This window comes from Cardiocondyla obscurior, linkage group LG22 (assembly GCF_019399895.1).
Source record: "Cardiocondyla obscurior isolate alpha-2009 linkage group LG22, Cobs3.1, whole genome shotgun sequence".
In the NCBI taxonomy this organism is placed as follows: Eukaryota; Metazoa; Arthropoda; class Insecta; order Hymenoptera; family Formicidae; genus Cardiocondyla; species Cardiocondyla obscurior.
In genome coordinates this window covers 4,001,600-4,027,434 of record NC_091885.1, presented here as the reverse complement: position 1 = coordinate 4,027,434, position 25,835 = coordinate 4,001,600, and the positions used below count along the sequence as shown (strand labels likewise).

General features: G+C 41.8%; 4 protein-coding genes across 9 annotated transcripts in view; 1 reads left to right on the top strand and 3 right to left on the bottom strand.

The window, feature by feature from the left end:
• Window positions 1-74: 74 nt before the first annotated feature.
• Mcr (macroglobulin complement-related) lies at window positions 75-7,934 on the bottom strand. 2 transcript variants are annotated; one of them, XM_070670928.1, is made up of 6 exons: window positions 7,802-7,934; window positions 7,240-7,425; window positions 3,038-7,079; window positions 2,639-2,832; window positions 2,231-2,511; window positions 75-2,142 (listed from the first exon to the last, which is right to left on the bottom strand). In XM_070670928.1, the coding sequence occupies exons 2-6, from the start codon at window positions 7,416-7,418 to the stop codon at window positions 1,940-1,942; spliced, it is 4,899 nt and encodes a 1,632-aa protein (XP_070527029.1). In that variant the 5' UTR covers window positions 7,419-7,425; window positions 7,802-7,934; the 3' UTR covers window positions 75-1,939. The 2 variants fall into 2 exon arrangements, with proteins under 2 accessions (XP_070527029.1, XP_070527028.1); XM_070670927.1 differs by lacking the exon at window positions 7,802-7,934 and having other exon boundaries at window positions 7,240-7,777.
• Window positions 7,802-11,283, bottom strand: LOC139110959 (E3 ubiquitin-protein ligase RNF8). The gene is made up of 4 exons (XM_070670956.1): window positions 10,719-11,283; window positions 9,473-10,520; window positions 8,878-9,309; window positions 7,802-8,714 (listed from the first exon to the last, which is right to left on the bottom strand). The coding sequence occupies exons 1-4, from the start codon at window positions 10,821-10,823 to the stop codon at window positions 8,683-8,685; spliced, it is 1,617 nt and encodes a 538-aa protein (XP_070527057.1). The 5' UTR covers window positions 10,824-11,283; the 3' UTR covers window positions 7,802-8,682.
• Window positions 11,284-11,309: 26 nt separating this feature from the next.
• Window positions 11,310-14,126, bottom strand: Spindly (spindle apparatus coiled-coil protein 1 spindly). The gene is made up of 6 exons (XM_070670964.1): window positions 13,134-14,126; window positions 12,732-13,023; window positions 12,529-12,658; window positions 12,152-12,464; window positions 11,910-12,066; window positions 11,310-11,826 (listed from the first exon to the last, which is right to left on the bottom strand). The coding sequence occupies exons 1-6, from the start codon at window positions 13,397-13,399 to the stop codon at window positions 11,488-11,490; spliced, it is 1,497 nt and encodes a 498-aa protein (XP_070527065.1). The 5' UTR covers window positions 13,400-14,126; the 3' UTR covers window positions 11,310-11,487.
• A 304-nt stretch (window positions 14,127-14,430) lies between these two features.
• Yki (Transcriptional coactivator yki) overlaps window positions 14,431-25,835 on the top strand; it is an 18,944-nt gene continuing 7,539 nt past the window's right edge. For 2 of the 5 annotated variants that reach the window (XM_070670961.1, XM_070670958.1), the window contains exons 1-2: window positions 14,431-14,958; window positions 15,080-16,370. In XM_070670961.1, the coding sequence (XP_070527062.1) occupies window positions 15,709-16,370 (662 nt within the window). In that variant the 5' untranslated portion in view covers window positions 14,431-14,958; window positions 15,080-15,708. The remainder of the gene's footprint in view (window positions 14,959-15,079; window positions 16,371-25,835) is intronic. The other 3 variants (XM_070670962.1, XM_070670960.1, XM_070670959.1) reach the window with 2 other exon arrangements.

Genomic DNA, 25,835 nt, shown 5'->3' with positions numbered 1-25,835 from the left:
CTAATGTACTTATTTCGATATTTCGTTCACTTACTGACAAATATATAAATATGCACAAATATTGACGAAGTCAATTAGAACTTATCATTTTTATTATTTATTCGTATAAAGATTATAAAACTTAAAAATATGTATAACCAACGTGTTAAATGTTGATTTTGTTAATATAAAAAGAAGCGTCTATCGCGCGATACATCGTGCAAAGCCTTTTTTCGCGATTTGACTGAATCGTTACTCAAATACTTTTGTATATATAATTTTAAAAAATTTGTTTCATGTGAAGCAGACTTCTTCATGGACGGTATCTCGAAGTGTTACGTGCACGCGGGTGCATTTTAAAGATTTATTCATCTTTTTACCCGTGTAAATATTTTTTACATGCAGTATAAATGCTGCATGCAATAAATATCTTCTACGATTAGAAGTACGTCGCGAATTACAATAAGTGATCTTTGAAATTCAAGATAAATCCTTAAAACACCCGTATGACGCGTAATTACACTAATTACATTAACTAAAACCTTAACATTAATATACATATATCTTGTAATATACATATCTAAAGTGCTATGTTATTAAAATAGATCTTTGATGTTCGTCTGAAAACAGATATTTATACACGTAATTGTATAATTCTCGAGGCACTAATTCTTAAGGGACGGCATAAGAAATCTCTCCTCCGCGCAAGTATGTATATACTATTAACAGGACGGTATCAATGTCACTTGTTCGATTTTGAAAATCGAGCTGGAATCTGTCTCTCCTATCCTACTACTATTTACAGATTTTGCCGATCACACTAACGTCTTGTATACTTCTTTGATATTAATCTTTTCGAGGATCAAAGCAATATAAAACAGATCTTGGTCTCTAAAGTCGGGAGTATTAGTGGAGTACTACGAAAGCACGATCTGCGAATAATTGTTTAAAACTAAAACATTTTTAAACGTTTAAAATTAAAAGTTAAATTTCTTTTTTAATAATCTTTAACTTCGTGAAAATGAAAGATATCCAAAGATTATGATCTGCACCATTTACGGATTATTAAAAACGTAATACATTCCTTTCGGTATACTTGTTTAATCGCTATAAACACTTTCGTCGTAACTCTTCTTTTGGTAATTATAGTTAATAGCATAACAGACGAAAACCGCCAGCTATGACTATTACACTTAATTTGTACTTCAGATGCTTTGTTCCCAAAAAAAGTACAATGCCCTAATGATGTAAAAAGTACGACGTAAGAAGTAAACTTTTTAGGCACTTTAAGATTTGAAAAAAAAAAAAAAAAAATAGGAGAATATTTAGAATAATGAATCTTAAATAATGCAACCGTAATAGCAATGTGTTAACAGAATGTTATCAGAAATATTATTTTTGATCGTGCAATCTTATGATTTATGATCAGTATTGTGTGCTATAACTCAAAAATATAAATAAAAAATATACTTTCTACAGATATGTATAATAGGCCTTTTCGCGCGCGAGTATAATAAAATATAAATTTCTTAAAGATTTTACTTGACTTCTGACAAAACACCGTGTCGTTTGTGAACGCAAAAATATGTAAAAATAAGTATATGAAAAGATCTTAATATCTTTCACAATCTACGAAATATATACTGCGCTACATAAATCGTAATGTGCAGCAAAAAGATTTTCAACATGGAAGCTGCAAATAAAATTAATGATTAAAATCACTAAAAGTAATTAGCTTCACTGGAAAAGAGAAATAACGTTTAAAATTAGTCATTTTACATCGCATACTCGTGTCATATTTGTAAAAATCTATAAAACGATCCTTCGAATGTATTAAAAAATGAGATTCGTAAGCATAATACTATGCTCTAATTATTGTATCTTTCCATATTTGTGCTCTATCAACAGAGGCAAATCATGGCAATAGAAATGGATACAAACCGCATACTTTGGATTATTGCTAGCCGTCATTAAACTGCTGTGTTCGGAAATACCTCATTATTGTTACAATAAATGACGCAATTAGCAGAAAACCTCCTGGCGTAGCTAAAAGCGTAGCGGCGTTGTAAATCGGGCAGTAAGGGCATTGAGAGCTGCCGCAGACCTCGCATATATTTAACGTATAAGTAGGCAGTGCATCGAATATAGATTCGTTGAAACGTTCTGAAAATAAAGCGGATATTTTTATTAATACGTATATCAATATGATATAATGAACAAGCAATTTGTAACAAGATGTATCTGTAAATACCTGGCGAATAATAATCGTAAACTCGAATAGAAAGGTATCGCGACATATTTGCGACCGGATACCAGCGTTCTACCGTGAAGTTTACGCATGTCTCTTCGTTGTCCAGATAATCAAAGTAGAAAAGCACCTTTCTTTCCTGAAAACGTGCTCTCTGAAGATTCCTCACTTGCCTTGATAAAATGTACTTGTCCAAAGTTTGCTGTTGAATTATATAGCCAGTCGGTATGCCCACGTCTAGTACGGCCATGCCGGAGCGCGCAGATTCGTTAAGGTTCGTCCATCTGTGGAAAAGTACCGCGTTTTCATGCATAAAATTAATAAAAATATTATAAAGTCTTCATTTAAATTGTACAAGATTTTAGGAGTCAAAAATAATTATTAATAAAGATATTACAATTACAGTCTCACCTTTGACAGCTAAGGTACGAGATGTGAGACTGATTTCTGCCGTGGAAGTTCGCTCTGGTAATTAAATCGAAGGCTTTAATCGGCGGCTGTATCTGGAATCTTTTTATATCCACGTTATATTGCACGTGCATCTGTAGAATAGCGTAGCCCGCACCTTTCGCTTGCACTTTTACGGTTCCCCACGCTTCTGGAATCTAAAAAAAAATATTTAAAAAATAGAAAATCGTGCAAATAAAGTAAAATTCGTCCCTTTAATTTTTCGATTATTTTAATTATTGTTTTTTTTTTTTTTTTTTTTTTTTTTAATTTTAAATATTTCTTATCTGAAACTGATATTTCGAATTTTAATTTATTCAATTATGCTCTATAAAAGAATATTTATTTCAAAGTGTTACATACCTCAATAGTTTGTAGCCTTGCTAGATTTTTATCGTTCACGCTCAGCGTCTTGGTTTTCCCCGGCAACGCGGTGGCTTCCACCGTTACCGTGAGAGAACTGACGTCCCTGATTCTCGACCTCACTGTATACTCCATTAGAGCTTTCATCGCCCAAACGGTATCCTGAGTCGAAGCCCATCCACCGTCCGTCAATCTCTGCGCATTCAGCCACTTAACTATCGGTTCTATAAAGATCTCTTGCCGGGCGACGTGGACCAGCAGCGCGTATGCGGTCGTTTCGATATTCTCAGAGTCGTACTTATAAGGTAAACGCGGCAGCAGGAAGGGCTTCTGGTTCTCCATTTTGTACGGAGGAAGTGGTACTTGTTCTCTGCCCCAATAAGTTAGTCCTCCTTCTCTTCGCGCGTGCCTCGCCAAGATATTAAAGGCTTGTTCGGCGGTTGAAGCCTTAGCCACCAAAAGCGCGTACGCCACTATTGCTATCTCGTAAGGCTTGCCGCGCTCCTCCAACAATTTCAGATTTCTTTCCAGCCATTTGATGGCATTAGCCGCGCTTAGAGCCACTTGAGAACCCAGGCCACCCGTGAGATCTTTTACGCTCTCCAGGGTAATGAGTACGTGAGCGGTCAGACTAATATTTCGATGGGTGATAATATCGTTTCTATAATTCAGAGAGCTATTCATCTTCCGGTCCGGCAGCCAGGTCACCTCGTAAAACGCGCCTTCGGGCGTTTGGTGCTTCAAAATCCAAGAAACTGCCTGAGCGATTACTTCAGGATCGATATACAAGTAGTTTTCCCACTCGTAGAAGCTGGCCTCTTGAAATATTCGTGCGCAGAACGCTGTCAGCCAGACACTCGGCGTCGACTGATTCCAATCGGTGCGGAAGAAGCTGAAGGATCCGTCGGGGTTCATAAACGACAGCTGCCGTTGATAACCAATGTTCATATAGTAGAAGCTTTCTTTTTCCTGCGTACGGTTGCGTTGATTAATCAGCCGCATGTAGAGGGTGGTGTACATGTTGGCGGCAAAGCTAAACATGTTTTGCTCGGCGCAGTCCATGGGCAGATTCATGAGGCTCGTCGCGTTAACTGGCATCGTTGGAAAGATCGGTCCTACCACGTCGCCCACAAGACTGATAGTCGCCTTGTTAGATCCAAAGACGTAGTAACGGTCTTCGTTGTACGACGAAATAATCGGCGTCTCGGTGATGTTCACGTGCATGTACTGGAATACGTAGGCACGATTGCTGAGATCCAGAAGAATCGACTGATGGCGATATTGCGGCAAACCGTCCGCCTCGACGTGCAGAGTGCGGGTGACTGAATCTCTGCCAATCAAAGTAGTCGCGTATACGTGAACCTTGATGTCGCCAAGTCTCACCGGCACGATGGGCAGATAAACTATACTCGCGTCTTGAGCCGGGATCCAAATGAAAAATTGATGCTCGCCGAAAGAAGTGCGCGGTTTGTACGACTGGACGATGCCGTTGTCCTCGACATGGACGAATTTGTAGTCTTTAGAACCACTTAAAACCACCGTTGCTTCGATGTTGTAACGCATATAGTTAAAGACGGACACACGGATGCCGATTTGCTCGCCCTGCCTGCTGTGACTCGGCATCTCCACGTTTATGTAAAACGGCAGAACGCCGGTGTACTCCAAGGCTTTCGGCAGCATACCAAAGCCCATACTCGGCGACATACTAAACACGGTGACCATCCAATGTACCGGCCTCCGCGGCACGTCTAGGTTGAAGATCTGCCGACCGTGCGGGCCGATGTTAATGTCCTTCCACAGCCAAACGTTCTCGTAATGCCTCTGAATTCGGTTAAACCGCCACTTGCGGAACTGCGCCAAATCGGTCGCGTTTCGCTCGATGCATCGCGCTTCGTCTGTGCCGTCCTCGCAGTCGAAAACGCCGTCGCACTTCTTGTCCAGTCTGTAGCACCGACCGGTCAGGCACTCGCCGTATCCTTGAGTCCGGTTGCAGAGATCCGGTCGCCGATGCATCACGGCGTCCGTGAAAACGACTAAGCCGATGTACTCGAACGTGCGGTTGACGTCGATGCCGAAAGTCGACGATGGAAAGTAAACCATCTCGTCTGGATCGCCATCGTGATATTGCCAGATGTGCGTGTGCGTTCCGTTGGTGTCCTCGTCAAAGTGAGCCATCTTCATAATGACGTTCGCATACGACAGCTCATTGCCCGCCTGCATGGTATAAAACGATCGATCGATGCCTGACAAAGCGACATAAGCCCCCGGCTCACCGTAAATCGCCACTTCCACGCGTTCCCCCGTTCTCGCTTTTTTATTGTTAATAAATACGGTAAAATTATTGCGCGAGATACCATTTACCGGGAAGGTCAGCGAGTCTGCGATAACTTCGCCGTAGCGGCCGACGTAGTACACCACGGCTGTTGCAACGGGAGCCATCTCGGGGCTGAGAGGTATCGCGAAAGTTTTTATATTATGTTGCATGTTGTCGTCGCCGCTCAGAAGTATTATACCTTTGGCCATAATGAGATAGTTAAACGAGTCGATGTAGAAATTAGTCTGCACGTGGAACACCATGTACTCGCCGACTTTGGGCTTCTCCGTGGACGTCGATATCTTGATGTGCTTGAGATTTGGAGATTCGTGAACGAGCAGCAACAGTTCGGTCTGCGCTCTGAAGCCCTCGCCGTCCGTGATGTGCGCATAAACCCGCATGGAGGAGACGTCATTTAGAATCTGATTAGCGCGATCGACGTCGTGCTCGAGTCCAAGCTGCTTCCTGAGGTCCACCTTCATGGTCCACACGTCCGCGTGCTCCGGCGTCGCTCTCAGATACTGAGTGTCGATGCTGCGACGTCCGCCAGTTCGCATCTCAACGTCCGCGCGGACCTCCATCATAGCGTCTCTGAGTTGCGTAGGCCGTAACGGCGAGTTGTCGTGGAAGGACGCCACCAAATTCAAAGTAAAAGGCATCGCCGGCTTGAAGACCTGCGGAGTGCCGCCTAGAAAGCGGATCTTCGTGGTAGAATTGAAGATCCTCGCTGTAGAATAGCCGACAATCACTTCGTCCAGAAATCTCTCGCCCACCGTTGCAACCACCGTGACTTCCAGTCCATCGGTCGATGAAACGAAACCTAATAATTCTTGCATAGGATATTGAAAGTGATACGTTCCATTGAAAAATCTCAACACTGGTACTCTTTGCTCGAACACATCGAGTATTCTGAACCACGACGGATAATATTCGTTAAAATTAAAATATCTTTCGACTGCGTCAATTGGTAATGCGGACGGGTTACGAAGTCTCTCTAGTGGCCTGAAACTCGCTTTCAACGTCAGATTACCCCTCACTGGCGCGCCCGATGTGTAATTAGCTTGAACAATGCCATAAATGTAAGGATCGTTGTCGAAGAAGAACGCCGGCATCGTGACGTTGACTTCGAAACGAGTTTGATAGTATTCTTCCACAAGGAACGTCTTTTCTTCCACTTGGTTTTGTGCTATGACTTGCACAATCCACTCTCCGAAGACCGGCTGATCGGAAAGTTGATACGACAGCGATACAGTGCCCAAATTGCTCTGTCTGCTGAGCCATCTTCTCATAATTCTTCTATTTGGGTCCAGCATGTACACGTCCACAGGATTGTTGTAGGCTTTCAACTCCGTGTCTATTGGAATCGTTCTGAATCGCACGGTTTCGCCCTGCATGTACATAGGCTTGTCCAGCTGTATAAAAATAGTCATGGAGCGTTGAGAGAATACCAATTTCGTCTCGTTGAGAAAAGCTTGGCCGCCTGTTAAGCTGTTGTACATTCCTTCTACGCGCAGCTTGTAATCGCCACCTACGGAAGTAGGTGGCATACGCATCATTAAGGTTTCAGGAATACCCTCCTTCACCTCTTGAAAATCTGCCGCTATTTCCACGCCATTTCGCTGAATTGATGTGCGCACCGTCATAGGCAGTGGGCTGTGAAGAATATTCACGGCAACTCTATACACTTGACCCGGTCTAACCATACGTGATGCAACCACGAAATATGTACTGCAAATAAATTAAAATTATTAGCTGCCGAGCCACGTAAATTTTTACGTAATTTTTTTTACGTAAATTAATTTTTTTTTTTTTTTTTATATATAAATTGCTTTATGTAATTTTTTTTTTCTTTTTTTACATTAGCTAGAATTAACAGAAAAATACTTACGACTCCTTAAATATGACATTTTCATTTTGACTTTGAGAATTTCGATATCCAAAGCCTGGATTCTGATCTCTATCTTCGTAACGATTCCATGGAAGCCTCGGGGTGGACTCTGTGGTAAACTCCTGGGTGAACTGGCCACATCCAGAAGCCAGGAGCGATAGTAAAATCCAAACCAACATTTTTTTTCTGAAATATGTAACTCGTTATTCATTTATAAGAATTAAAAACGGCACGACGAATAAACGTCGTGTACGTACGAATAAATCGACCAATAAATACGAGAATAATTACAAAAATCAATATACAAACAAATAAATTATTTTGACACAGATACCGCGGGTGTCTTCAATTGATTCTACTAATGACACGCGTGACTCGTTGGGCGCGGTCGATCTTCCGGGCGAGTCAACGAGACGGCAATCACCTCTCTTTGGCCGCCGCGACACTCGGGGGTGTCAAAAATCACGCGTTGGCTGCTTAGCTCCCCGCTCCCGCCGCGGGGGTTAGACGGCGGTCAACGCCCAACGGCGCATTCCTGGAACAGCGTGTCATCGGCGCTTACCTCGAGATCGACGATTTCCTGGTCGAGTAGAAGCCGCCGCGGTCAAGGCGCGATCAGCATCACCAATTCATGCGCGCCGCGCCTTTGGACGTAGAACGCTCAGAGCTGGGCGTCGGTTGCGCGCATCGCGCGGAAATTCGCGCGACCAAGAGGAGTGGCCCGTTACAAACCCTTGCGCGAAGCCGTAAACACGGCAAAGGTAGACTCCCATCGCTACCTTGATTGTGGGTGGCGACGGTGGCGTTACGTAGCGAACATTTATCGTAACGATAAAAATTTATTTTGATTGGTTCTTTACGGGCCAATCAAGTGAGAGAAAATTTTGTTAGTTTCGAGTGAATTAACTACAAGCACCGCCGTCGCTTCGACGATCAGTAATATGAATCAACGCGCCAATAATTTTTTTTTCTTTTAAGTTTTAATTACGAATTAACTACCAAATGATTTATCTGCAAATTATAGACATATAATAAAGACTGCACGTTCCTTACTTCTCCTCCCTTTCCTCACTATTTCCGTAGACGCAAATGGAATCTCTTCAACCCTAGCTTGCTTTTTCTAATTTGTTTAAGTTTTACAAGATATAAATTAATAAATACACGAATGTTTTAGAAAAATACTGCATTAATCACGTACAACATATTTTATAGCTGTAATAATATGACAAATTAACTAAATAGTTTCGTAAAAAAAAGATGATTTTTTTTTTCAAACATCTTTTTTATACAAGACCAATTTTTAGAATACTGAAAAAACTTAGAGACCAAGATTGACAACGTTCGGCACTGTCAATTAATTATATAATAAATATTCTCCTTAAGATACAATTAATGTAAAAATTTAAATATACTTATATTTTTGTGCTTTATCCAGTATGCGTTTTAATACCGTCTCTTATATCCCGCCACCGAAACTGTAATAAAATATAAATTACATAAATTAGAAAATGATAAAAAGAATATTATTACAATTAAATAATGTGGGCAATTATATAAAAATAAGGAGTCAGCACCAATATTTTTGATATATGTTATCAATCAACAGTTATATCTATATAATTATTAAAATTTCCTTACCTTCTCTTTCTCGTATTATTTCTTGTCTTCTATTTTTAAGTTCAATAGGTAAATTTTCGACCATACTTTCAATAAAATTATCTAAAACTAACGATTTAGTCATCGATGTTACTGGTTTCCTGCAGATAGGGCACTCCTTTTTCTTCTTGTTCCACATTTTTATGCAGTGATAGCAAAACGTATGCGAGCAACTTAACAACATCGGTTTCACAAATAATTCCGAGCATATGTTACACGTCAATTGTTCATCCATAATGTCATTCACTTTTTCAAGAACGTCTTCTTTAATGTTAGCCTTTAAAATGTTTTCATTTAACGTAGTGAGATCTATGGTATCGATTATTTCATATTCCGTAGTTTCATATTGGTTAGTGTCAAAGTTGAAGAGCATACAATTCGATGTGCTCGGGATAATTTCACTTGATGTGCTTGCTAAAAAAGAAAGCAATTTAGTAATGCATACAAAAATGTTTCAAAGTTTATACTAAAAATTACATCGCTAAAAAATAACTAAAAGATTATGTAAGTGTGAAAAAATCTGAATCAATCTGTCTGATTTTTTCTGTATATTTACATAAAAAACATTAAAATATACCATTTAATATTATCTGAGAAGTTTCTGCTTTTGCCTCCTGTTCCTCCTTCAAGGCTTTTTCAGTTTCTTTCAATTTAGCTTCAAGTCTATTTTTCTCGTTCAATAATTGCGCCTGTATATTCTTCTCTTCTTCAACTTTATTTTTCAGCATATTCTTCTCGTTCAATAATTGCGCCTGTATATTCTTCTCTTCTTTAACTTTATTTTTCAGCATATTCTTCTCGTTCAATAATTGCGCCTGTATATTCTTCTCTTCTTTAACTTTATTTTCCAGCATATTTTTTTCGTTCAATAATTGCTCCTGTATATTTTTCTCTTCCTTGACCTTGTTTTCCAGCATTTTCTTCCATTCTGCTTGCTGCTCTTGTCTCCACTTCTCCATTTGATTTTTTATTTTCAACTCAATTAAATCTTTCTCTTGATTACTCAATTCTAACGCTTCCTGCCACTTTTGTTTTTCTTCGTTCAGCCTTACTTCAAACTGTTTTCTCTCATTCTCCAATTTTTCCAGCAATTGGGAGTACATGTTGTTCAAATGTTTTTCCTGAGAGTTGCACGCCTTTATTTTATTTTCTAGTACTGTAACTTGCTGCAACAAAATTTCTTTGTCATCTTTGGGCACTAGTTGTTGAGCATGTAAATCCTTGAGTTGCTGATGCAAACAACCAAGCTCTTGTTGCTTCATTTCAAGCTTCTCCTTTAATTCCTTCCGCTGGCATTCCTGAGTCTCGGCAAATGTCTTCTGCTTCTCAAGAACAGTGTCAAGAATTTTTTCATCTATACGTAATTTTTTGGCACAGCAGTCCCTTTCAGCAAACGTAAATACATATCTGAACTCTTGCTTAACACTAAATTGTATAATATCACCTGCATGTATACGTTGTACTCCTCCGGGAGAAATAGCGACGTCGTTAACAAACGTCGTAGAAGAACTCAAATCTTTAATTGTCCAGCTATCTGGAGGTTCGCATTTAAAAAGACAGTGCTTTCTCGATATATTGAGATCCAATATTATCTCGTCATTCTCCTTCGCACGTCCAATTCTAAACTGTAAAAAAACGACAAAAATTATGTCTTGCATATTTTTAAATTACTCCGGAATAAATATATTAAATTAATAAATATAATAAATAAAAAATATCTATATATATATTTTTTTTTAATTTTTTTAATTCCAAAGATATTTGACGCACGTATAAGAGGCACGGGACTCATTCTTTATATTTATTTCACGCTATTTTCTTACCTCGTTTTTATCGATACGTATATATTCATTTGTGTCGGTTTTTATCAAAACTGGTTCGAGGATCGTTAAATTCTCGTCAGACCTGGTTCTTTTCAAACTTTCCATTATTCGGTTCCTCACAAATACTTTAATTTCGATGTCAAATTCCGAGGTGCAAGCAGCATAATTTAACTCTTCCTGTGCTTTGTAACATAAATTACTTATTTAAACGTTGTCAAGTAATTTTTCGATCCCTTTGAAGGCTTAATAATTTTTTCAGTTATCGAATTTAATTCATAAAAGGAAAAATCTGTCGCAACAAATAAGTGACACGAGTTGGGAGTGTCGAAATAAACTGCGTTCAGCCTTTAACCTTCAACGTGTAAAGTGTAGTGAACACGGAGCAACAAGAACAAACCGAGTGCTCGTGTCCTTTTTTTTGCCGAAAAATGCCAAACGTGTGCATGCACACATTTTGTAGAAATCGAACTAATGTCGATGGAAGAGTCCCCTAGGGAAACAAAAGCAAAACCAGTGGAGAATTAAATTTTATTTTTCACGTGCAGTCAAAGATAACGCGGTAAAAAAAAAAAAAAAAAAAAAAAAAATAGTTCCTACATTTTTTATTAAATTATTTCAAAAATACATCTCTGGCTTAGTCGTTAACTATTCTACTTTATTTTTAGAGTATTCTTCAAGAGCTGCTTCATATTATTCAATGAAACGTTTAGGCGATATATGTATAGTGCTCCTGAGTAAAAAGTAAACTTAAATTATTGAAACAGAATTTTTATCTGTCGTCTTCAGTATAAACTACGACAGGATATTCGCGTGGTTTCGTCTGCTTTTTCAAACATTTGCTACTGGTGTCTTTAGTGTCCTTAGTAAAACATACAGATCTCTTAGATTCTTTTTGTTCGTTTTTGGATGCCGCTACCTGCTTCTCTGATATCTCCGTTGATTTTCCTGGACACGTATTATTCTCCGATTTATCAAATATAAGGTTTAAATTATCAGAAGTTTCTTTAAACTTCATGTTATCAGACGTTTTGCAATTTTCAATCGTCTCAAACGGGTTTTCATTATTTGTTTCCGTCGTCAACCGCGTTTTTGTAGCCAGAATTTCAGTCTAAAAAATATAAAAGAGTATTTATTAAAAAAAAAATCTTAAATATAGTATTTTTTTTTTTTTTTTTTTTAATTTATACTTACCTCCAAAGACATCGCTTTACATTCCCAATAACGGAGCTTCAACGAAATGTTATGATTCAATTCTTTTTGCATTAATATCTGCCTGGCTCGGTCCTCAATTTGTTCATTCAATTCCCTGATCTTTTTCCCCTTTTCGATTATCAACGATTGAATGTAACTAAAAATTAAATATGTGATTTATTGTTACATATATCATACGATAATTTGAGTTATTTAAATAAAAATATTTTTTTTTATTTTACTTATAGTCATTTGCGTTATCTACTGATTGAATTTCCTCTACTTGATTCTTTTTTATTTCATCTTTTAGCTTGTTCTCGAGTTCAAAAATTCTTTTCTTGTATTCATTTAGAAGATCCGCGTTCTCTTGCAACGTATCGATCATGTTACTTTCCCATTTCTTAGCCATAGCATGCTTTTCTTCTTTTAAAAGCTTGATTTCGGCCAGTTTCGTGTTTAATGCTCTCTTTGCCTCATTGTATTTGTTTGTAATTACTTTCATTTTATCCAGTAACATCTGCCGACGATCCTCAACCTCGGCAAATAAGGAATTTCCTGGAATATTATTCAATATTAGAAAATTTATTAAAAACTAATAATTGCATCTAAAATACTTTACCCTTGCATGTATCACTGGCAGGAGTCACTTCTGGCTTCTCCAATTCCCTAAAATTTGCAGCTAAATCTCTATGAGACTGCTGTGCATCTTCTAGTTCTTCTTCTTTTTCTGCCAGCTGCTTTTGCAAGAGCTAAAAATATATTCTGAATTAATACATGTTTTCTAATTTATGTTCATTTTTAAATCACAGTGCAACATTTTACCTGATAATTTTTATGAAGAGTCTCATACAGATCTTCTACATTTACCAGATTATCCTTTAATTCTTTAACAATTCTCTTTTCATTCTGAAGAAGTTCAGTCAATTCCACAATTTTCTCCTCAAATGCTACTACATTTTCTTTGTTGGCACTCTGATAACACTGTTTTTCATTCAGCAAATTAGTATACCTTTTTATCTCTTTGTGCAACCTCTCAATTTCCTCCTGATTTTCCACTAGATTTGATTTTAAATTTGCAATTTGATTTTCATATTCTGCTCTATCAGCTCTGTGCCTGTTTCGTTAAAAAATAAAATTAATGTAATGTAAAATTTTATCTCAAAGAAAGTTACTTAAAAAATATCTTCTTTTAAATATTTCAAATCCAAGGTTCTTTTGACTTACTTATCAATTGTGGTGGCGTGTGTTGCCACTGCTATCTTAACGTATTCCTCGAATTTTTTCTCCAAAGCCTCGTTAGAATCCTGAAGATCCCTTGTAACCGCGTCGCTAGCCTGTACCTTGAGACGTAGGACATGCAGCTCCTGACGGTAGTATTCGTTTTCCTGTTTCAGCCTTTTATACTCGTCTGGATTTATCGAGCTATCCTGCGACTCTTCGCCTTTCGTGTCATTTGCGTTCTCACCGTACAATTCCGACGTCTCGGCCATCCTGAAGGATTCCTTTATTTTTCTTCGTCAGAGTTCGGCCTCGCCTCTATCTGTCAAACGACAGTTTGAACCTCGACGATCTTTCCAGTTTATTCTCTAACGGGTTTGAAGCATGGCTGCGTCAAGAATGCGTTTATCGCCCGGCAGAGAGCAGCGCGGCGGAAAAAAATCCGAACAGAGATTGGCTATGTCATATACAGCCCCGCCATTGACTGTTTCAATTGAAGCGTCGATGCCATTGGATGACGCAACATGGCACGTGGCGTTCACTTTCTACAGCAGCGTGTTATTCTTTATTCCTTATTTTTGATGATTGAATTTCGATCAATCGCTCGATGTATGTGTTAGACGAGTAATCGCGAAGTTTTGAACTATATTATACTTGAATTTGTCTTATGATTTCAAGTTGAATATTACTTAAATAAAGTTTACGTAAGTATCATTTAAAGTTTTCAAAAAGTAAGTTCGAAATTTTTGCGCGAAGTGACTTTCAAACTTTTATCGAGCAACAAATCGATCGTGTGTTTTTGATAATGGATAAAATCATCGATGATTTCTTGTTTAAATACGACGACGATCAATCTATATCTATTTCATTATCCAGGTAATTTTACTTATCGCCTAAACAGGCATTTGTCTTTATCTGGCTTTTCAAACAAATAAACATACGCGATACTTTATCAGGCAAACTTATCCAGAAGCTGAAGTAATCGGCCCAGAGATAAGCGCGTGTCCACTTGATAAGGTAAAATTACCAAGAAGAAACAAGAGGCCCTTAGAAAAAAAGCAAAAAGAAAAAAGAAAAAAAAAACACCTTGTTTGCAAAGAAACGACGCGTTTAGTTAAGCATTCGCCTAAGCGCGCCTCTTTCGGTTTTCTCTTCTCCTCTCGCGCCGCTTGGCGGCATTGCTCCCACTAGCGGCGCCAACTTCCGAGCAGTGGCTCGCCAAGAAGGAGCAACAGACTGACGCCACTCGCCTCAGTTTGGCTTGGCTTCGGAACGAGATCCGACACCGCGCGGTGACAGGGAAGGAGAGAAAGAGAGAGCGAGCGAGAGAGGAAAGGAGATACCGCTTTTTCCCGAGCTAAGGCTTGCGGCGGGACGCGGAGTTGCCAAAGCTGCGGCATCATTAGTGCGACGCAGGTTGTTGCCAGATCACCGCCGAGTCAACGTAACCCAGCGACGAGCGAGGTATCTATCGGCGCCGTTCAGTTCGAAGCGATCGCAGCGCAGGCAGTGCTCGCACGGAGATCGGGACGGCCGAGTCGTCCGCGTCTCTCTCTCTCTTTCCCTCCTCGCGCCCGCGTCGGCTCGTGATCGCGACTTCCTCCTTCGACGGTGCGCTCCCGCTGATGCCCGACGTAGCTCGGCGCCAGAAACGTCGTCGCCGTGGCCCGTTGTTCGGCGTATCATGTACCTCGTCGCCGTTCTCCCGGAACCCGGAGCGTCGAGCGGGCTTCCCGGGCGACGACAGTGACCTTTTCGTCCGGAACTTCCTGCGGGGAACTCTTGGGGAACGACCGCGGACCTCGCCGAGGCGCCGATCGTAGAACCGCGGGTACGTTATCATTCGCGAGTCGCGGCTCAGGCGGGATCGCTGGAAGATCGAGAGAACGCTCGTTCCTCCCTCCCTCCCCGCCCGCCTTCTCTCCGTTTCTCTCACTCTTTTTTTCTCTCAGGTCTCGTTTCCTGTGCTCTCGCACTCGTCACGAGTCCACGCAGGTAGGGCGAGCCCCGGTAGGCCGGAGAGGTGGGATCGACGAGAGGAGCGAGTCTCGCAGTCTCGAGCGGCGCGGGCCACCCGTAAGACGGAGATCGAGGAAGCGGGACGAGCGCTTGTACGTGTGCGGACGGAGTCGCCGGGGTGGAGTGAAGATCGACGAAAAGGAACCTAAAGGATCGTCGCTCGCTGGTGCTTCGAGAAGAAACAACAATCGTGGCGGTAACGGCAGCCAAGACGGCGTTCATCCGATCGTTTCGCTCGACGGCGGCGCGCACAGGTGGAAGAGGCCTGCGGTGATTTTGCGGGAATGAGACGGTCGTAGAGAGAACAGAAGAAGACGGCAAGCAGGGACGGGGGACGAGGTCGGGCCGCTGCGTCGTGCGCACATACGCGGACGCGTAAATAGGTAACGCGCGCCGTGGAAGAGGAAAAAGTCGCGGAGAGCGGTCGGGCGGCGCAGAAGGTGCGACGAGGACGCGGCGACGCGGGACGGCGCGGGGCGGACGAGGGGGCGCCGCCGGAGCAACAGGCGAGAAGGAAGAGAGCGAGTGCCGAGGCCGCCGTGCTGTGCGTGCGTGATCCAAAATGGCGCTGAATCAAGACGTGGACCAGTTGGCTAAGAGCAACCCCGTCGTCCGGGTCGACCAAAACTCCGAGTCCGATCTCCAGGCGCTCTTCGACACCGTCCTGAAGCCCGACTCCACGCGGCCGCTCGCCGTGCCGTTGCGCATGCGTAACCTGCCGGACTCCTTCTTCAACCCACCGTCCACCGGCAGCAAGAGCCCGTCGATTTCGCACTCGCGCGAGAACTCTGCGGATTCCGCGTTCGGCGTCGCGGTCGCCGCAACGCCAAACGGCGGTGCCCCCAGCGGGGCCGGAGGCGGCGGCAAGGGTAGCGCTAGCGCCGCAGGTGCCGCGGGTTCCGGTAGCGCGGGCGGGGGCGGAAGCGGCGGCGGTGGCGGCGGCGCGAACGGTACCGCGAGCGCGATTGCGGCGGCCGCGGCGGTCGCCGCCGCGGCCGGTCTCACCGTGTCGCATCCCCGCGCCCACAGCAGCCCGGCTTCCCTTCAGCAAACGTACGCGTCGGCCCAGCAGGCGCAACAGCACGCACCGCAGCCGCACGCGCGTCACCACCATCACCAGAAGCAGCGGAGCTACGACGTCATCAGCACGGTCGACGACCTGGGCCCGCTGCCGCACGGATGGGAGCAGGCGCGCACCCCCGAGGGCCAGATCTACTTCCTCAAGTAAGTGACTTCTCCCCTCCGCGACTCGCGTCGTGCGTCACCGCGCCGCTCGTCATCCGCGACTCCACGCCGTGCGGCGAGAAAGATACCAAGGGAGACGAACCGACCATCTTATCTTACTCTTCCTTCGAGCGCGCATCCTTGAAATCGTATTGTAAAAAGGAGAGATCGATCCCATGCGTCTAACGGGATATCCGCTTATCATCCTGATCTACTTTGAGCGACAGATAAAAGGCTACGTTATGCGCGGAAGTGTCTCGTCCTTGCCTCGGACAATAGGATCCGTCCCTAATTTAGAACAGGTAGTCCCGGGGCACCGGCAGGTAGAATCATCTTCGTTCTCTCGAGATTAAGTAAACTTCTGATCGGTTTGCGACTCGCCGCCGCCGATCGCGACGCACCTTTTGTTCAAGCCTTCGTACGTCTCGTACGCCGAAATTGTCTTTATCTCGCGCCGTGCCGGCTCTTTGGTCGGGCTTCTCAGACTCCTTTCTCGTTGCTCCGAGACCCCCGCCGTTTCTCATCACGAACGGGGGAGAACGAGGGGGAGGGAACGAGAAAGAAAGACGCGTCTCCCCGTTAGTCCCTTGCCCTCAGACCTAAGCAGGGACCGTCACGGTGCTCGGTTATACAGCGTACATAACTGCCGTGAATGCGTTAATTAGCATATTCAGGTAAATGGACGACTCCGTCGTTATTGAAGCAGAAATTTTAAGTATTTCGGTGGAAAGAGGTGCCGCGTAAACAGCGCACTGCGACTCTCGTCCTGCGCTTCGTATTGCAAGACGAAAAAAGAAAAAAAAATAATAATAATAAAAAAAGGAAAAAAAAAGAAAAAAAAAATTGTTCACAAGTCAACTTTGTAATAAAAGAGAGGAGGAAAAGCATACGAAACTACTTCATTTATCACCTATACAATTTCATGTCTTTAATTTAGACTTTTTGCACGTAATATCTTAAACATTAAAGTCTCTTCTAACTTAATTTTCCCAATTGCGATTTTTTTTTTTACAAATACAAAAGCAATTCCGAACGTCAGCAGAAAAAAAATTAAGACTCGCAAAGTGATCTCGTCACGCATCTCGCGAACGATTGTCCGAATAATTTCCCTCCCCCTCACCCTCTTAAGAAATGTTTTATTCTGCCAATAAGACTGCCAAGAAAAAAGAAAGTACTAAATCACACGATTGTTCATGTCGCGATAATAATTAGAAGCGCTCGCGGTTTCGAAGCACAGGACGAGGGGGAGGGGGAGAGGAAGAGTCCAAGAGGGTCCCGAGAAGCGGGGACCCCTTTGGACTCACCTCTGGTGGCGTAGGCCCTCCCGAGACTCTCGGATGCCTCAGGTGGTATGCCTGGGCCTCCCACCACGCTTCTCTGCTTGCCAACCTGATCCACCTGCGCCTCCGTGACTGCCGAGTCCTCACATGTCACCTGTCGTGGGAAACTCCGGTCGCACCTCGCCTCGTCCCTTCCCTATTCCAATAATCCCTCTGCTCTCTCTCTCCCCCCCCGCTCCTCCTCTCTTCGTCTTGCTCACCTGGGGCACTACCGTGGTCGGCACGCCGCGTTTAAATCATGGGATTATCTTCACGGGCATCGCGTTTACCTTTAAAATTGGCAAAATACTGGCGGAACACGTTCCCTACTTCTGATTGTCAAACCGTATTTCTTTTTCTCCGTTAAATTATACCTCTAAATAAAGATTCGAATGATAAAACATTTATATTTCTACATTTGGATTCTTGGATTTGCATAGTCCCCGGCGTTTGCATATTCCTTTCCATTTGTTATTATAATTGCGTCTTGCTGCGAGAACATAGTACTTTAAAGAAGTTACGTTATACGGAAATAAATGTTCTTTTTTTTTCTTGTTTTTTTTATCTCTGATGTTTTATTATAATTATATTATTTTTCTTTAGATATTTTGGTTCTTTTCATTTAAGAAAATTATTTTTAGATTGCTTCGACCGATTTGTTAATTTACCCGATTCTTCGGTACTTAAAGCGACGATTTAAATCCGAGAGAACGTCTTTATTTATTTCATTTTCGCAAAATTCGATCAGTTTTCTTTCGCGAACTAAATGACTTAAACCGTCGGCTTAGAAAAATAAAGGGGAATATTTCCATCTGCACTTTTTCGTCTTTGTAACTTTGTAGAAACATGTTCAAGATCACTGGAGGAAGGTGGTAGCCCCTTTACCTGATCGTCTCATTCAGAAATTTTACCTGGCCGACCGTTTCTCGTCCACGAATACATTTCGGTTCTACCTGGCATAGAAAAATCGTGAAAGGACGTGCCTCCTCCAAAGAACACACATCTATTCTACCTGCAAACGATTGGCAGCTAATACAGTTTTCTTCGAGAAAAAAAAAAAAAGAAGGGGCGGGCGGAAAATGAGAAAAATCGTTGTAGCGAAATGATTCGGCGATATAGAGCGGTGCATCTTTGATCCTTTTCGCAGGACATTATTTTTAATTTCGATTTTCTCGTCCCTTTTTTATTTGTCTTTCTCACGAGTTTCGTTCGAAGCCCATTTTAGCTTCTTTGGGATCAAACGAAGACGTCGAAATAACGCCGCGGGAAGAATACATTTATTTTCGGAGCCAGCCACAATTTTATAACATTTCTAACGGTGAATATAGTGAAGTTAATTATACGTATTAATCATTATTTATTGGAAATATAAAATCATGCCTGGGCTCGAAAGTAACTATATGTTTTCCTCTGCGTCTTATTACGTTTTAATATTTTAAAGAAGCGCGCCGAACACCGTGAGAATTATTGAGGCCTTATCATTCAGACATAAAAGCAGCAATTTAAAGGAAAACGGCGCTAATGGCTTGTTTGTGCTCCAATTACGCGCCGCGTTTTTTTGCGTATCGCTTTTTATCGAAATTCGCTGATACATTATCGCGTGGAGGATCAACGACAGGCGATCGAGTGGCTCGGGTGAATCACTTTTACGAGGACGTTCGTTTGTAAATATGTCGGGTAATGACGTTCTTTAATAAAATTTTCGCGTGACACCTGCGGAGCGGCCGAAAGCTGCGCCTCAAACAAGAGTCGCACCTTTCCCATTTTAATTTTAACCTCGCGCGAAAAGTGATCCGGATCGCTAGCGGTTGAAAAAAACGAATTATCGGAACGAGGCGGAATTATCGGAGAGGCTGATTATCGGCAGACGAGTACTTTGCATACAGGAAATGAGAAGGTTCTTCGACGTGTCGGCGTTACGTCGGCGTTCTATTGCATATTACGCCACCAGGTTTTCTATCGTTAATTTACGCGCCAGTTGAAAGTAAAATCCCCGCTTCCTTGGGCCCATTTCGTCGTTCTCGAGTACGAAAAAAAAAACTCGATCGCGAATACCAAACTGATTACTTTTAAATTCGCGAGCAATTAATTTCGGATTAAAAAATTATATTATCGCGTTGGCCGAAACCGCCGCGTCGAAGGCTCTCTTCGGAAAAGCCGCGGATCGCTCTTCCCTCTTTCTTTTTCCTCTGGTGAGGGCACTTAGCTTTTCGAGTCATCTACATTTTCTACGGAACGTATGCGAAGTTTATGATAGCGCGCGGCAGCTCTTTTTTTTTTTTTTTTTTCTTTTCGGTCGGCGTAATACGAGCGCGCGCGAGCTCGTCGGTAAAACGCGGCGGCAAGATGCAGCGAAGCGAGCCGCACGCTCGCCGCATTATGCGGTAATAACCGCGGGAAGACCGTCCCTTTTCGTTCTGTCTAACAATATAGTAATACCCGCGGTGTAAACAACGGTATTGCGTACGTCTCGGTGCGCGTTGCACGTGCATTTATTGCTCGTTCTCATTGACGCTACGGCTAGTCCCTCCGTTCGCTTACATTTCTCATTGACGTATTCAATCGGGCTTAAATTGTTGTGAGATTTACGTTTTCTGTGTCTCGCGTTAAATGCCGTTATTCCGAAGTCAATCGCCCTCGGGTGGACTGAATGAAAATGCAACGTGAACAGAAATACAGTACGCGGTAGAGAATTTTCTGCTGAATTCAATATTTTTCAATATTTTGACCAAATTAAAGTATTTACAGAAGACGAGTATTATTATTTATTTATTTTTTTTGCTGTGTACGTAATTATATGAATTGTCTTAAAAAAGAAAAAAAATATGTGCGAATAGAATATTTCGTCGTAATTTAATTATTTAAAATGGTAACAAAAGAAATGAGAAAATAGTTCCAAGTTACGTTCTTCGAAAGGCTTATATTCCCGCGTGTGAGTTAATTAATTTTAGAAACATTGGTGAATTACTAAGTACTTTATTTTAAATTTTAATGCAATGTTTAGTACCGCCGAATTTTTCCACATTTTTTTTTTTTTTTCTTCCACGAAGACTAACTGTTTTCGCCTTTCCCCATTCTTCCTTTCCGGACACGTTTGTCCAATTACCGTCGATCTTTCCGAGCTTTTGGATCTTGTCCAGTGCCGAGGCTTATTAGAATCCGATTTGCATAATTGAAACGTGATTTCAGCCGCGAGTGTGCCGAGCGCCTGCTCGATCGCCGTTGCGTATTAATATCCGCGCATTCGCTTTGTGTCTTTACCCGAGAAAGCGAAAGAAAGTATATATGTATTTTTTTTTAATCCTCTGTTCTTTTTAATGGTTTTTTTAAAGTCACGAAAACGAGAAAGCGTCCGCGGTTACCTAACAAAAAACTTTGTGCTTCGGTTTAGCGTCATACTCGTGGCGAGAAATGCGCGAGGAAAACAATCTTCTTAACTTTTTTTACTGTCACGTAGCGGCAAACAAAGAAAAAGAAAAAGAGAGAGAAAAAAAAAAGAAGTAAAATTACGCTATAGAAAATTTTGCGAATTTACAGAAGCATTATTTGTAAAAGTTTTATTGTTAATTGCGTGAATATAAAAAAAAAATTCCGTTTTCTAGTTTTTATATATTACGTGCAAGTTACAGAATTTTTTTAAATTTTATTTTATTCATGCTATCAATAATAAATTTCTTTTAATTTATTTGACGATATTTGTCGAAGTTCATCATATATAATTTTTTTTTTTTTTTTTTTACAGTGTAACTTAACATTTTTCCAAGCAAATAATTTACACGTAGCTTCTTTCTCTTCGCAGCCGTGCGCGGCAAGTGACATTCTAACGAGTACAAAAATTAACGATAAACAAATGATAATAAATTTTAGCCGTGACACTTGGGAATTTTTTTCCGCGCGCTGGGCATGGGTGAGACAATGGTTTCATGATTTAGCACACGGGTTCTTATCACGACACGCTCGTCTTTCGCCGGCCAGAAGACGCGAGTGTTCCGTTCAAGGTTTCCCCGATGTTTGCGCCAATTTGTGAAGGCAGGTACGACCGAGTCACGTCTTATCGGAATGGAATACGCGACACTCGGCCGAACGTTCAAAAGAACTCGGAAAGTAACGGACCGATTAACCCCCCGAACGGACACGACGAAGGAACAAGAAGACAGTTACTTTCGGGTCCAACCACAATTTTATAATATTTTCAACGATAAACGTGATTGAGTCTATAACAAATGTGATCCAGTCACTTATATTTTGCATTAGAAATATTTTAAAATTTTAATTGAATCCAGAGGCAATCATATTTTTTTTCTTTCATTGCCAGCGTAATTCATTCTCATATTTGATATCGTCTTGAGGCGTACTTGAGTACAGTCTTACTTGATTTCGGATCAATCGAATTGCGATTGCTTTTAGTCGACACGCGAGACGTTAAAGGGGTCGGTTTTAAGAAATTCTAACGCACGAAAGTTGCCCCGCGTTATCGTAACCCAATGGTTTACTTGAGGATTAAGGAAAGCCATTAAGTTTCTGCATTCGGTACGCAAACTTTAACAGCTGACGCTATCTAAATCGGCGCTAAAAACGGGATTCTCTCCTAGTGGTGTTTATCAGAAGCGTTCTTTCGATCATCAAACAGAAAAAAAAGAAAAAAGAAAATGGAAAATTCGTCAGAGTTCACGGACAACTGATGTGTTTAGCGTCGTAAATCAGGGAGCACTTAGTTACGTTGACATTTCCGTGCGTTTGGTGAAAGCTCCGGCAACAGACCTGTCGCCAAGGTCGAGTCAACCTGCGCACACCTGTCCTGTTCGCGATACGAGGATGCTGCGGCGCGAGATCCCGGACTACAAATAAGTATAATAAAAAATATTGCGAGCGACGTCACGTCGGAATAACGCAGCGAGGTTCCGGGATGTGAAAGTATTAATACGCCGGGCAGTAAATTATATTGTCTTCGCTGGATTACGATTATTTAACTTAATTTGATTTTATTAATTTTTTTTTTATATTAATTTTTTATATTAAATTTAATTAAGTTAATTTTTTTTTTTTCCCCGAGAACAACGTCCGACTGACGGCAGACTTTTTGAACAGAATTCACCACGAGACTGGGTCTATGATGCAATTAGAGAAAAATATAGATGCTCTTGATGTTAATTAAAATTTTATAATATTTTTAATTAACTGAAATTATAATTAATGGGCAAAAGTAATTATATTTTTTTCTCAGTGCGTCGTAACGAGCTTTCGGACGTGAGAAATTGACTTTTATTTGCTTTTCTTTAAATTTTGATGCGATTTTCTTGCGAGTGTGAGAGGACTTGCCACATGATAGATCCGGGCTGATGCGCCGCCGTTGGCAGAGACTACATTGTCGCGTGGCATGCCGCGCTGCACCGAGGCTAAAGACCCCGACACACCTGTACGCGAGAGAGCTTAGACGACGACAAATGCGAATGCCAGATACGTGGACAGATCGTCGAGAGTATAGGGCGAACGTATCGAAAGTTCAAGGCGACGTGGGCAACACGCGCTGTGTGAAATTTCTTCGATCTAGAGAAACGAACGGAAACGTTCTGGCTCTAACTAAGAATAAAACTCTTTGTTAATTTAAGGCAAAAAAAAATATATTAGAAAACTAACGCAAAGTGTTACATTCGAGTAAATTAATTTTAATAATTAGCTTCAATAAATGTAAAAAATAAATAAAATTCAATACTTTAAATTAAATTAAATTTTATTTTGTATGAATTTTTTTATATTATTTAAATGTAAAATATTTCAGTCGGATATTTTTTGTTAAACTTTGAGGGAAAATAAATATAGTTACTTTTGGACTGAATTACAATTTTATAATATTTCTAATTTAAAACGTGCTCGAATTGATTATATTTATAATTGATTCAATCACATTTCGTCGTTGGGAATATTATAAAATTCTAGATTTGAAAGTAATTGTATTCTCTTTTTCAGTGATAGGGCAATGTGAAAAAGTTACAGGTGCACCGCAAACGTGAGAAACGCTTTTATTGTATGTAATACCGTAATCAAGGTAGGCGCTTAACTCCGACGATCTCCACGTGCAGCTCGTTTATTATCATCCTCATAAGGATCCCATTAATTGAAAGCGTTAAATACCGACATGCGTTACTCATTTTCGTGAAGACCGTGGCATCAGCGATCTCACGTGGAGATAAACCGGAGAAATGGCTGGGTTCGGTTTATGAATCCGAGTAGCGTTGAAGTGCTTTTTATCGCAAAGTTTTACGCCCCGCGTCCGAGTGGCATCGCAAATATCGCGTGCGACATTTTAATCGCGCCGGGCATGTTCTACCGTTAATCCTAATCTCGATGATTCTATTGAGATGAATCTCGCTGGCTCGCAGCCGCAAGATACGTTTTCAAGCGATACGCGGACTATTGTACATTGGATACTTTTATTTTTAAAGAAATTTTTTTTAAAAAAAGATTTATTTATTTTTCAATCTTCAGAATTTATATATCGCATATTTAATTTTTATTACTTAGATTAAAATTTTTTTTTTAATTACTTTAATACTTTTTGGTCTTCTCAAGAGATTGCTTTATTTTCGTACGGCATTTTTCTTGATTTTCTTAATATGTAATCGACATATAATTTCCTTATCGTCGTCGTCGGTCTGATTAGAATAAGGAGCATGAGTTACGTTATAAATATTGGTACAGATTGAAGTGACAGCTTAACAAACTTATCTAAGAACAGAAAGAGAGGGAGAATGTGTCGGCTACGTCGTCTTCAAAATAAACATTTGATCAGTTTATCGTTATCGTAGACGATTAAATAGTCTGAAACTAATTAGCGTCAATGCAATGGGGAGTCAAGCGGTCGATCTATCATCTATTCCGAGTCTCGTCAACTTCGACAGTACCCTAATAGAAAATTAGAATAATTTTTGGTCCAACTACGATTTTAAGACGCCTCCAACACCCGGTTCTGAAATCGAGACTTATCCTGGGGAGGACAATTTAATTACCGACTGTTTGGTGATTATTTTTAAAGCGACCACCCATGAGATTTAGGACACACGCACACACGCACGCATACGACAATAAGACTTAAGGAGAGGCTTACTAATCGTGACGAAGAACTCCAGCGGCTATCTCGAAACGCAAGCGGCACAGAAAGTTCCGCGCGGCGGTAAGTTTCGAGCCCTCCCCCCGAGCTTTTTACGACCTGAAGTAATTTTCTGCGCCCTTATTAATCGCAAGGGCGTCGCCATTCGTCTGATCTCACCGTGGCGTAAAACTCCGGCGACGGCGACGTCGTCGTATTATTAGGACATTAGAGTCTCGGGTCTTTGGACCGTGATCGATAACGAGAGGGGGGGGGAGGGCGGAGGGAGGCGGCGGTGATTTCGCGGGCATCTCGGGCCGGTGAAGGACAAAAGCGGGAGGGCGCAAGGGACTCGCGGGGGCCGGGCAGAGCGGACTCGGGCGAGAGCGTCGATACCAGAGTGTCTATTTACGAGTTGTCCGGCGCCGCGATGTCCGGAGTAAAAATACACACCGCGTAGAGAATCCGTATGCCGTGCGCAACCGCTGCGCGCGAGAAAGAGAGAGAGCCCCCCTTGTAATTCCCCGAGCGCGCTGACGCGCTCTCGCGGGGTCTCTCGATCGCTCGGGGCCCCGCGTCGTTCCTCCTCTTTTCCCTCCCGCCGCATTCCCTCCACGGCGCCCTTAGCGGCCCGCAACAACCACCGGGGTTAAGGCGAAGGGGGCCGAAGAGGGAGGGTGAGGGGGGGGGGACAAGCGGCACGGCGCAGTTCCGCTCCTCTTGTTGGACCGCGGCCAATCGTCTCCGAGAACGGCAGAGAGCGATCGAGAGCTCGTAGACTTCGTAGAGCGCAGCTAGGGCACCGAAGCGCAATCATTGCGTGAAGCGCTTAGTTTCTTTGTTTCTTTTTAAATTTTTTATTTTTTTTTTTATTTTTAGAAGTATAAATCCTCGATAAAGGATGATTTATTCGATCGCAACGCAGTCATATTTTAATATATTAATTATGTGCACGCGGGAGGGAGATAAGAAACGCACGTTTTTTTTTCTCCCGCGAAATAGATTATACTTTAATAAAAAAAGGAACTTAATATTCTAAATGGATGAGTAGAATGAGAA

Bases quoted from the DNA above. Each gene is read 5' to 3' on its own strand.
- Mcr (XM_070670928.1), bottom strand. From the start codon at position 7,418: ATGTTGGTTTGGATTTTACTATCGCTCCTGGCTTCTGGATGTGGCCAG. The intron at 7,080-7,239 runs GTAAGTATTTTT...ATTTATTTGCAG, and splicing joins AATGTCATATTTAAGGAGTC to TACATATTTCGTGGTTGCAT. The intron at 2,512-2,638 runs GTGAGACTGTAA...ACTTTTCCACAG, and splicing joins TCGTACCTTAGCTGTCAAAG to ATGGACGAACCTTAACGAAT.
- Spindly (XM_070670964.1), bottom strand. From the start codon at position 13,399: ATGGCCGAGACGTCGGAATTGTACGGTGAGAACGCAAATGACACGAAA. The intron at 12,659-12,731 runs GTAAAATGTTGC...ATATATTTTTAG, and splicing joins CTCTTCATAAAAATTATCAG to CTCTTGCAAAAGCAGCTGGC. The intron at 11,827-11,909 runs GTAAGTATAAAT...TATATTTTTTAG, and splicing joins GTAAAGCGATGTCTTTGGAG to ACTGAAATTCTGGCTACAAA.
- LOC139110959 (XM_070670956.1), bottom strand. From the start codon at position 10,823: ATGGAAAGTTTGAAAAGAACCAGGTCTGACGAGAATTTAACGATCCTC. The intron at 10,521-10,718 runs GTAAGAAAATAG...GTTTTTTTACAG, and splicing joins TACGTATCGATAAAAACGAG to TTTAGAATTGGACGTGCGAA. The intron at 8,715-8,877 runs GTAAGGAAATTT...ATTTTATTACAG, and splicing joins AATAATACGAGAAAGAGAAG to TTTCGGTGGCGGGATATAAG.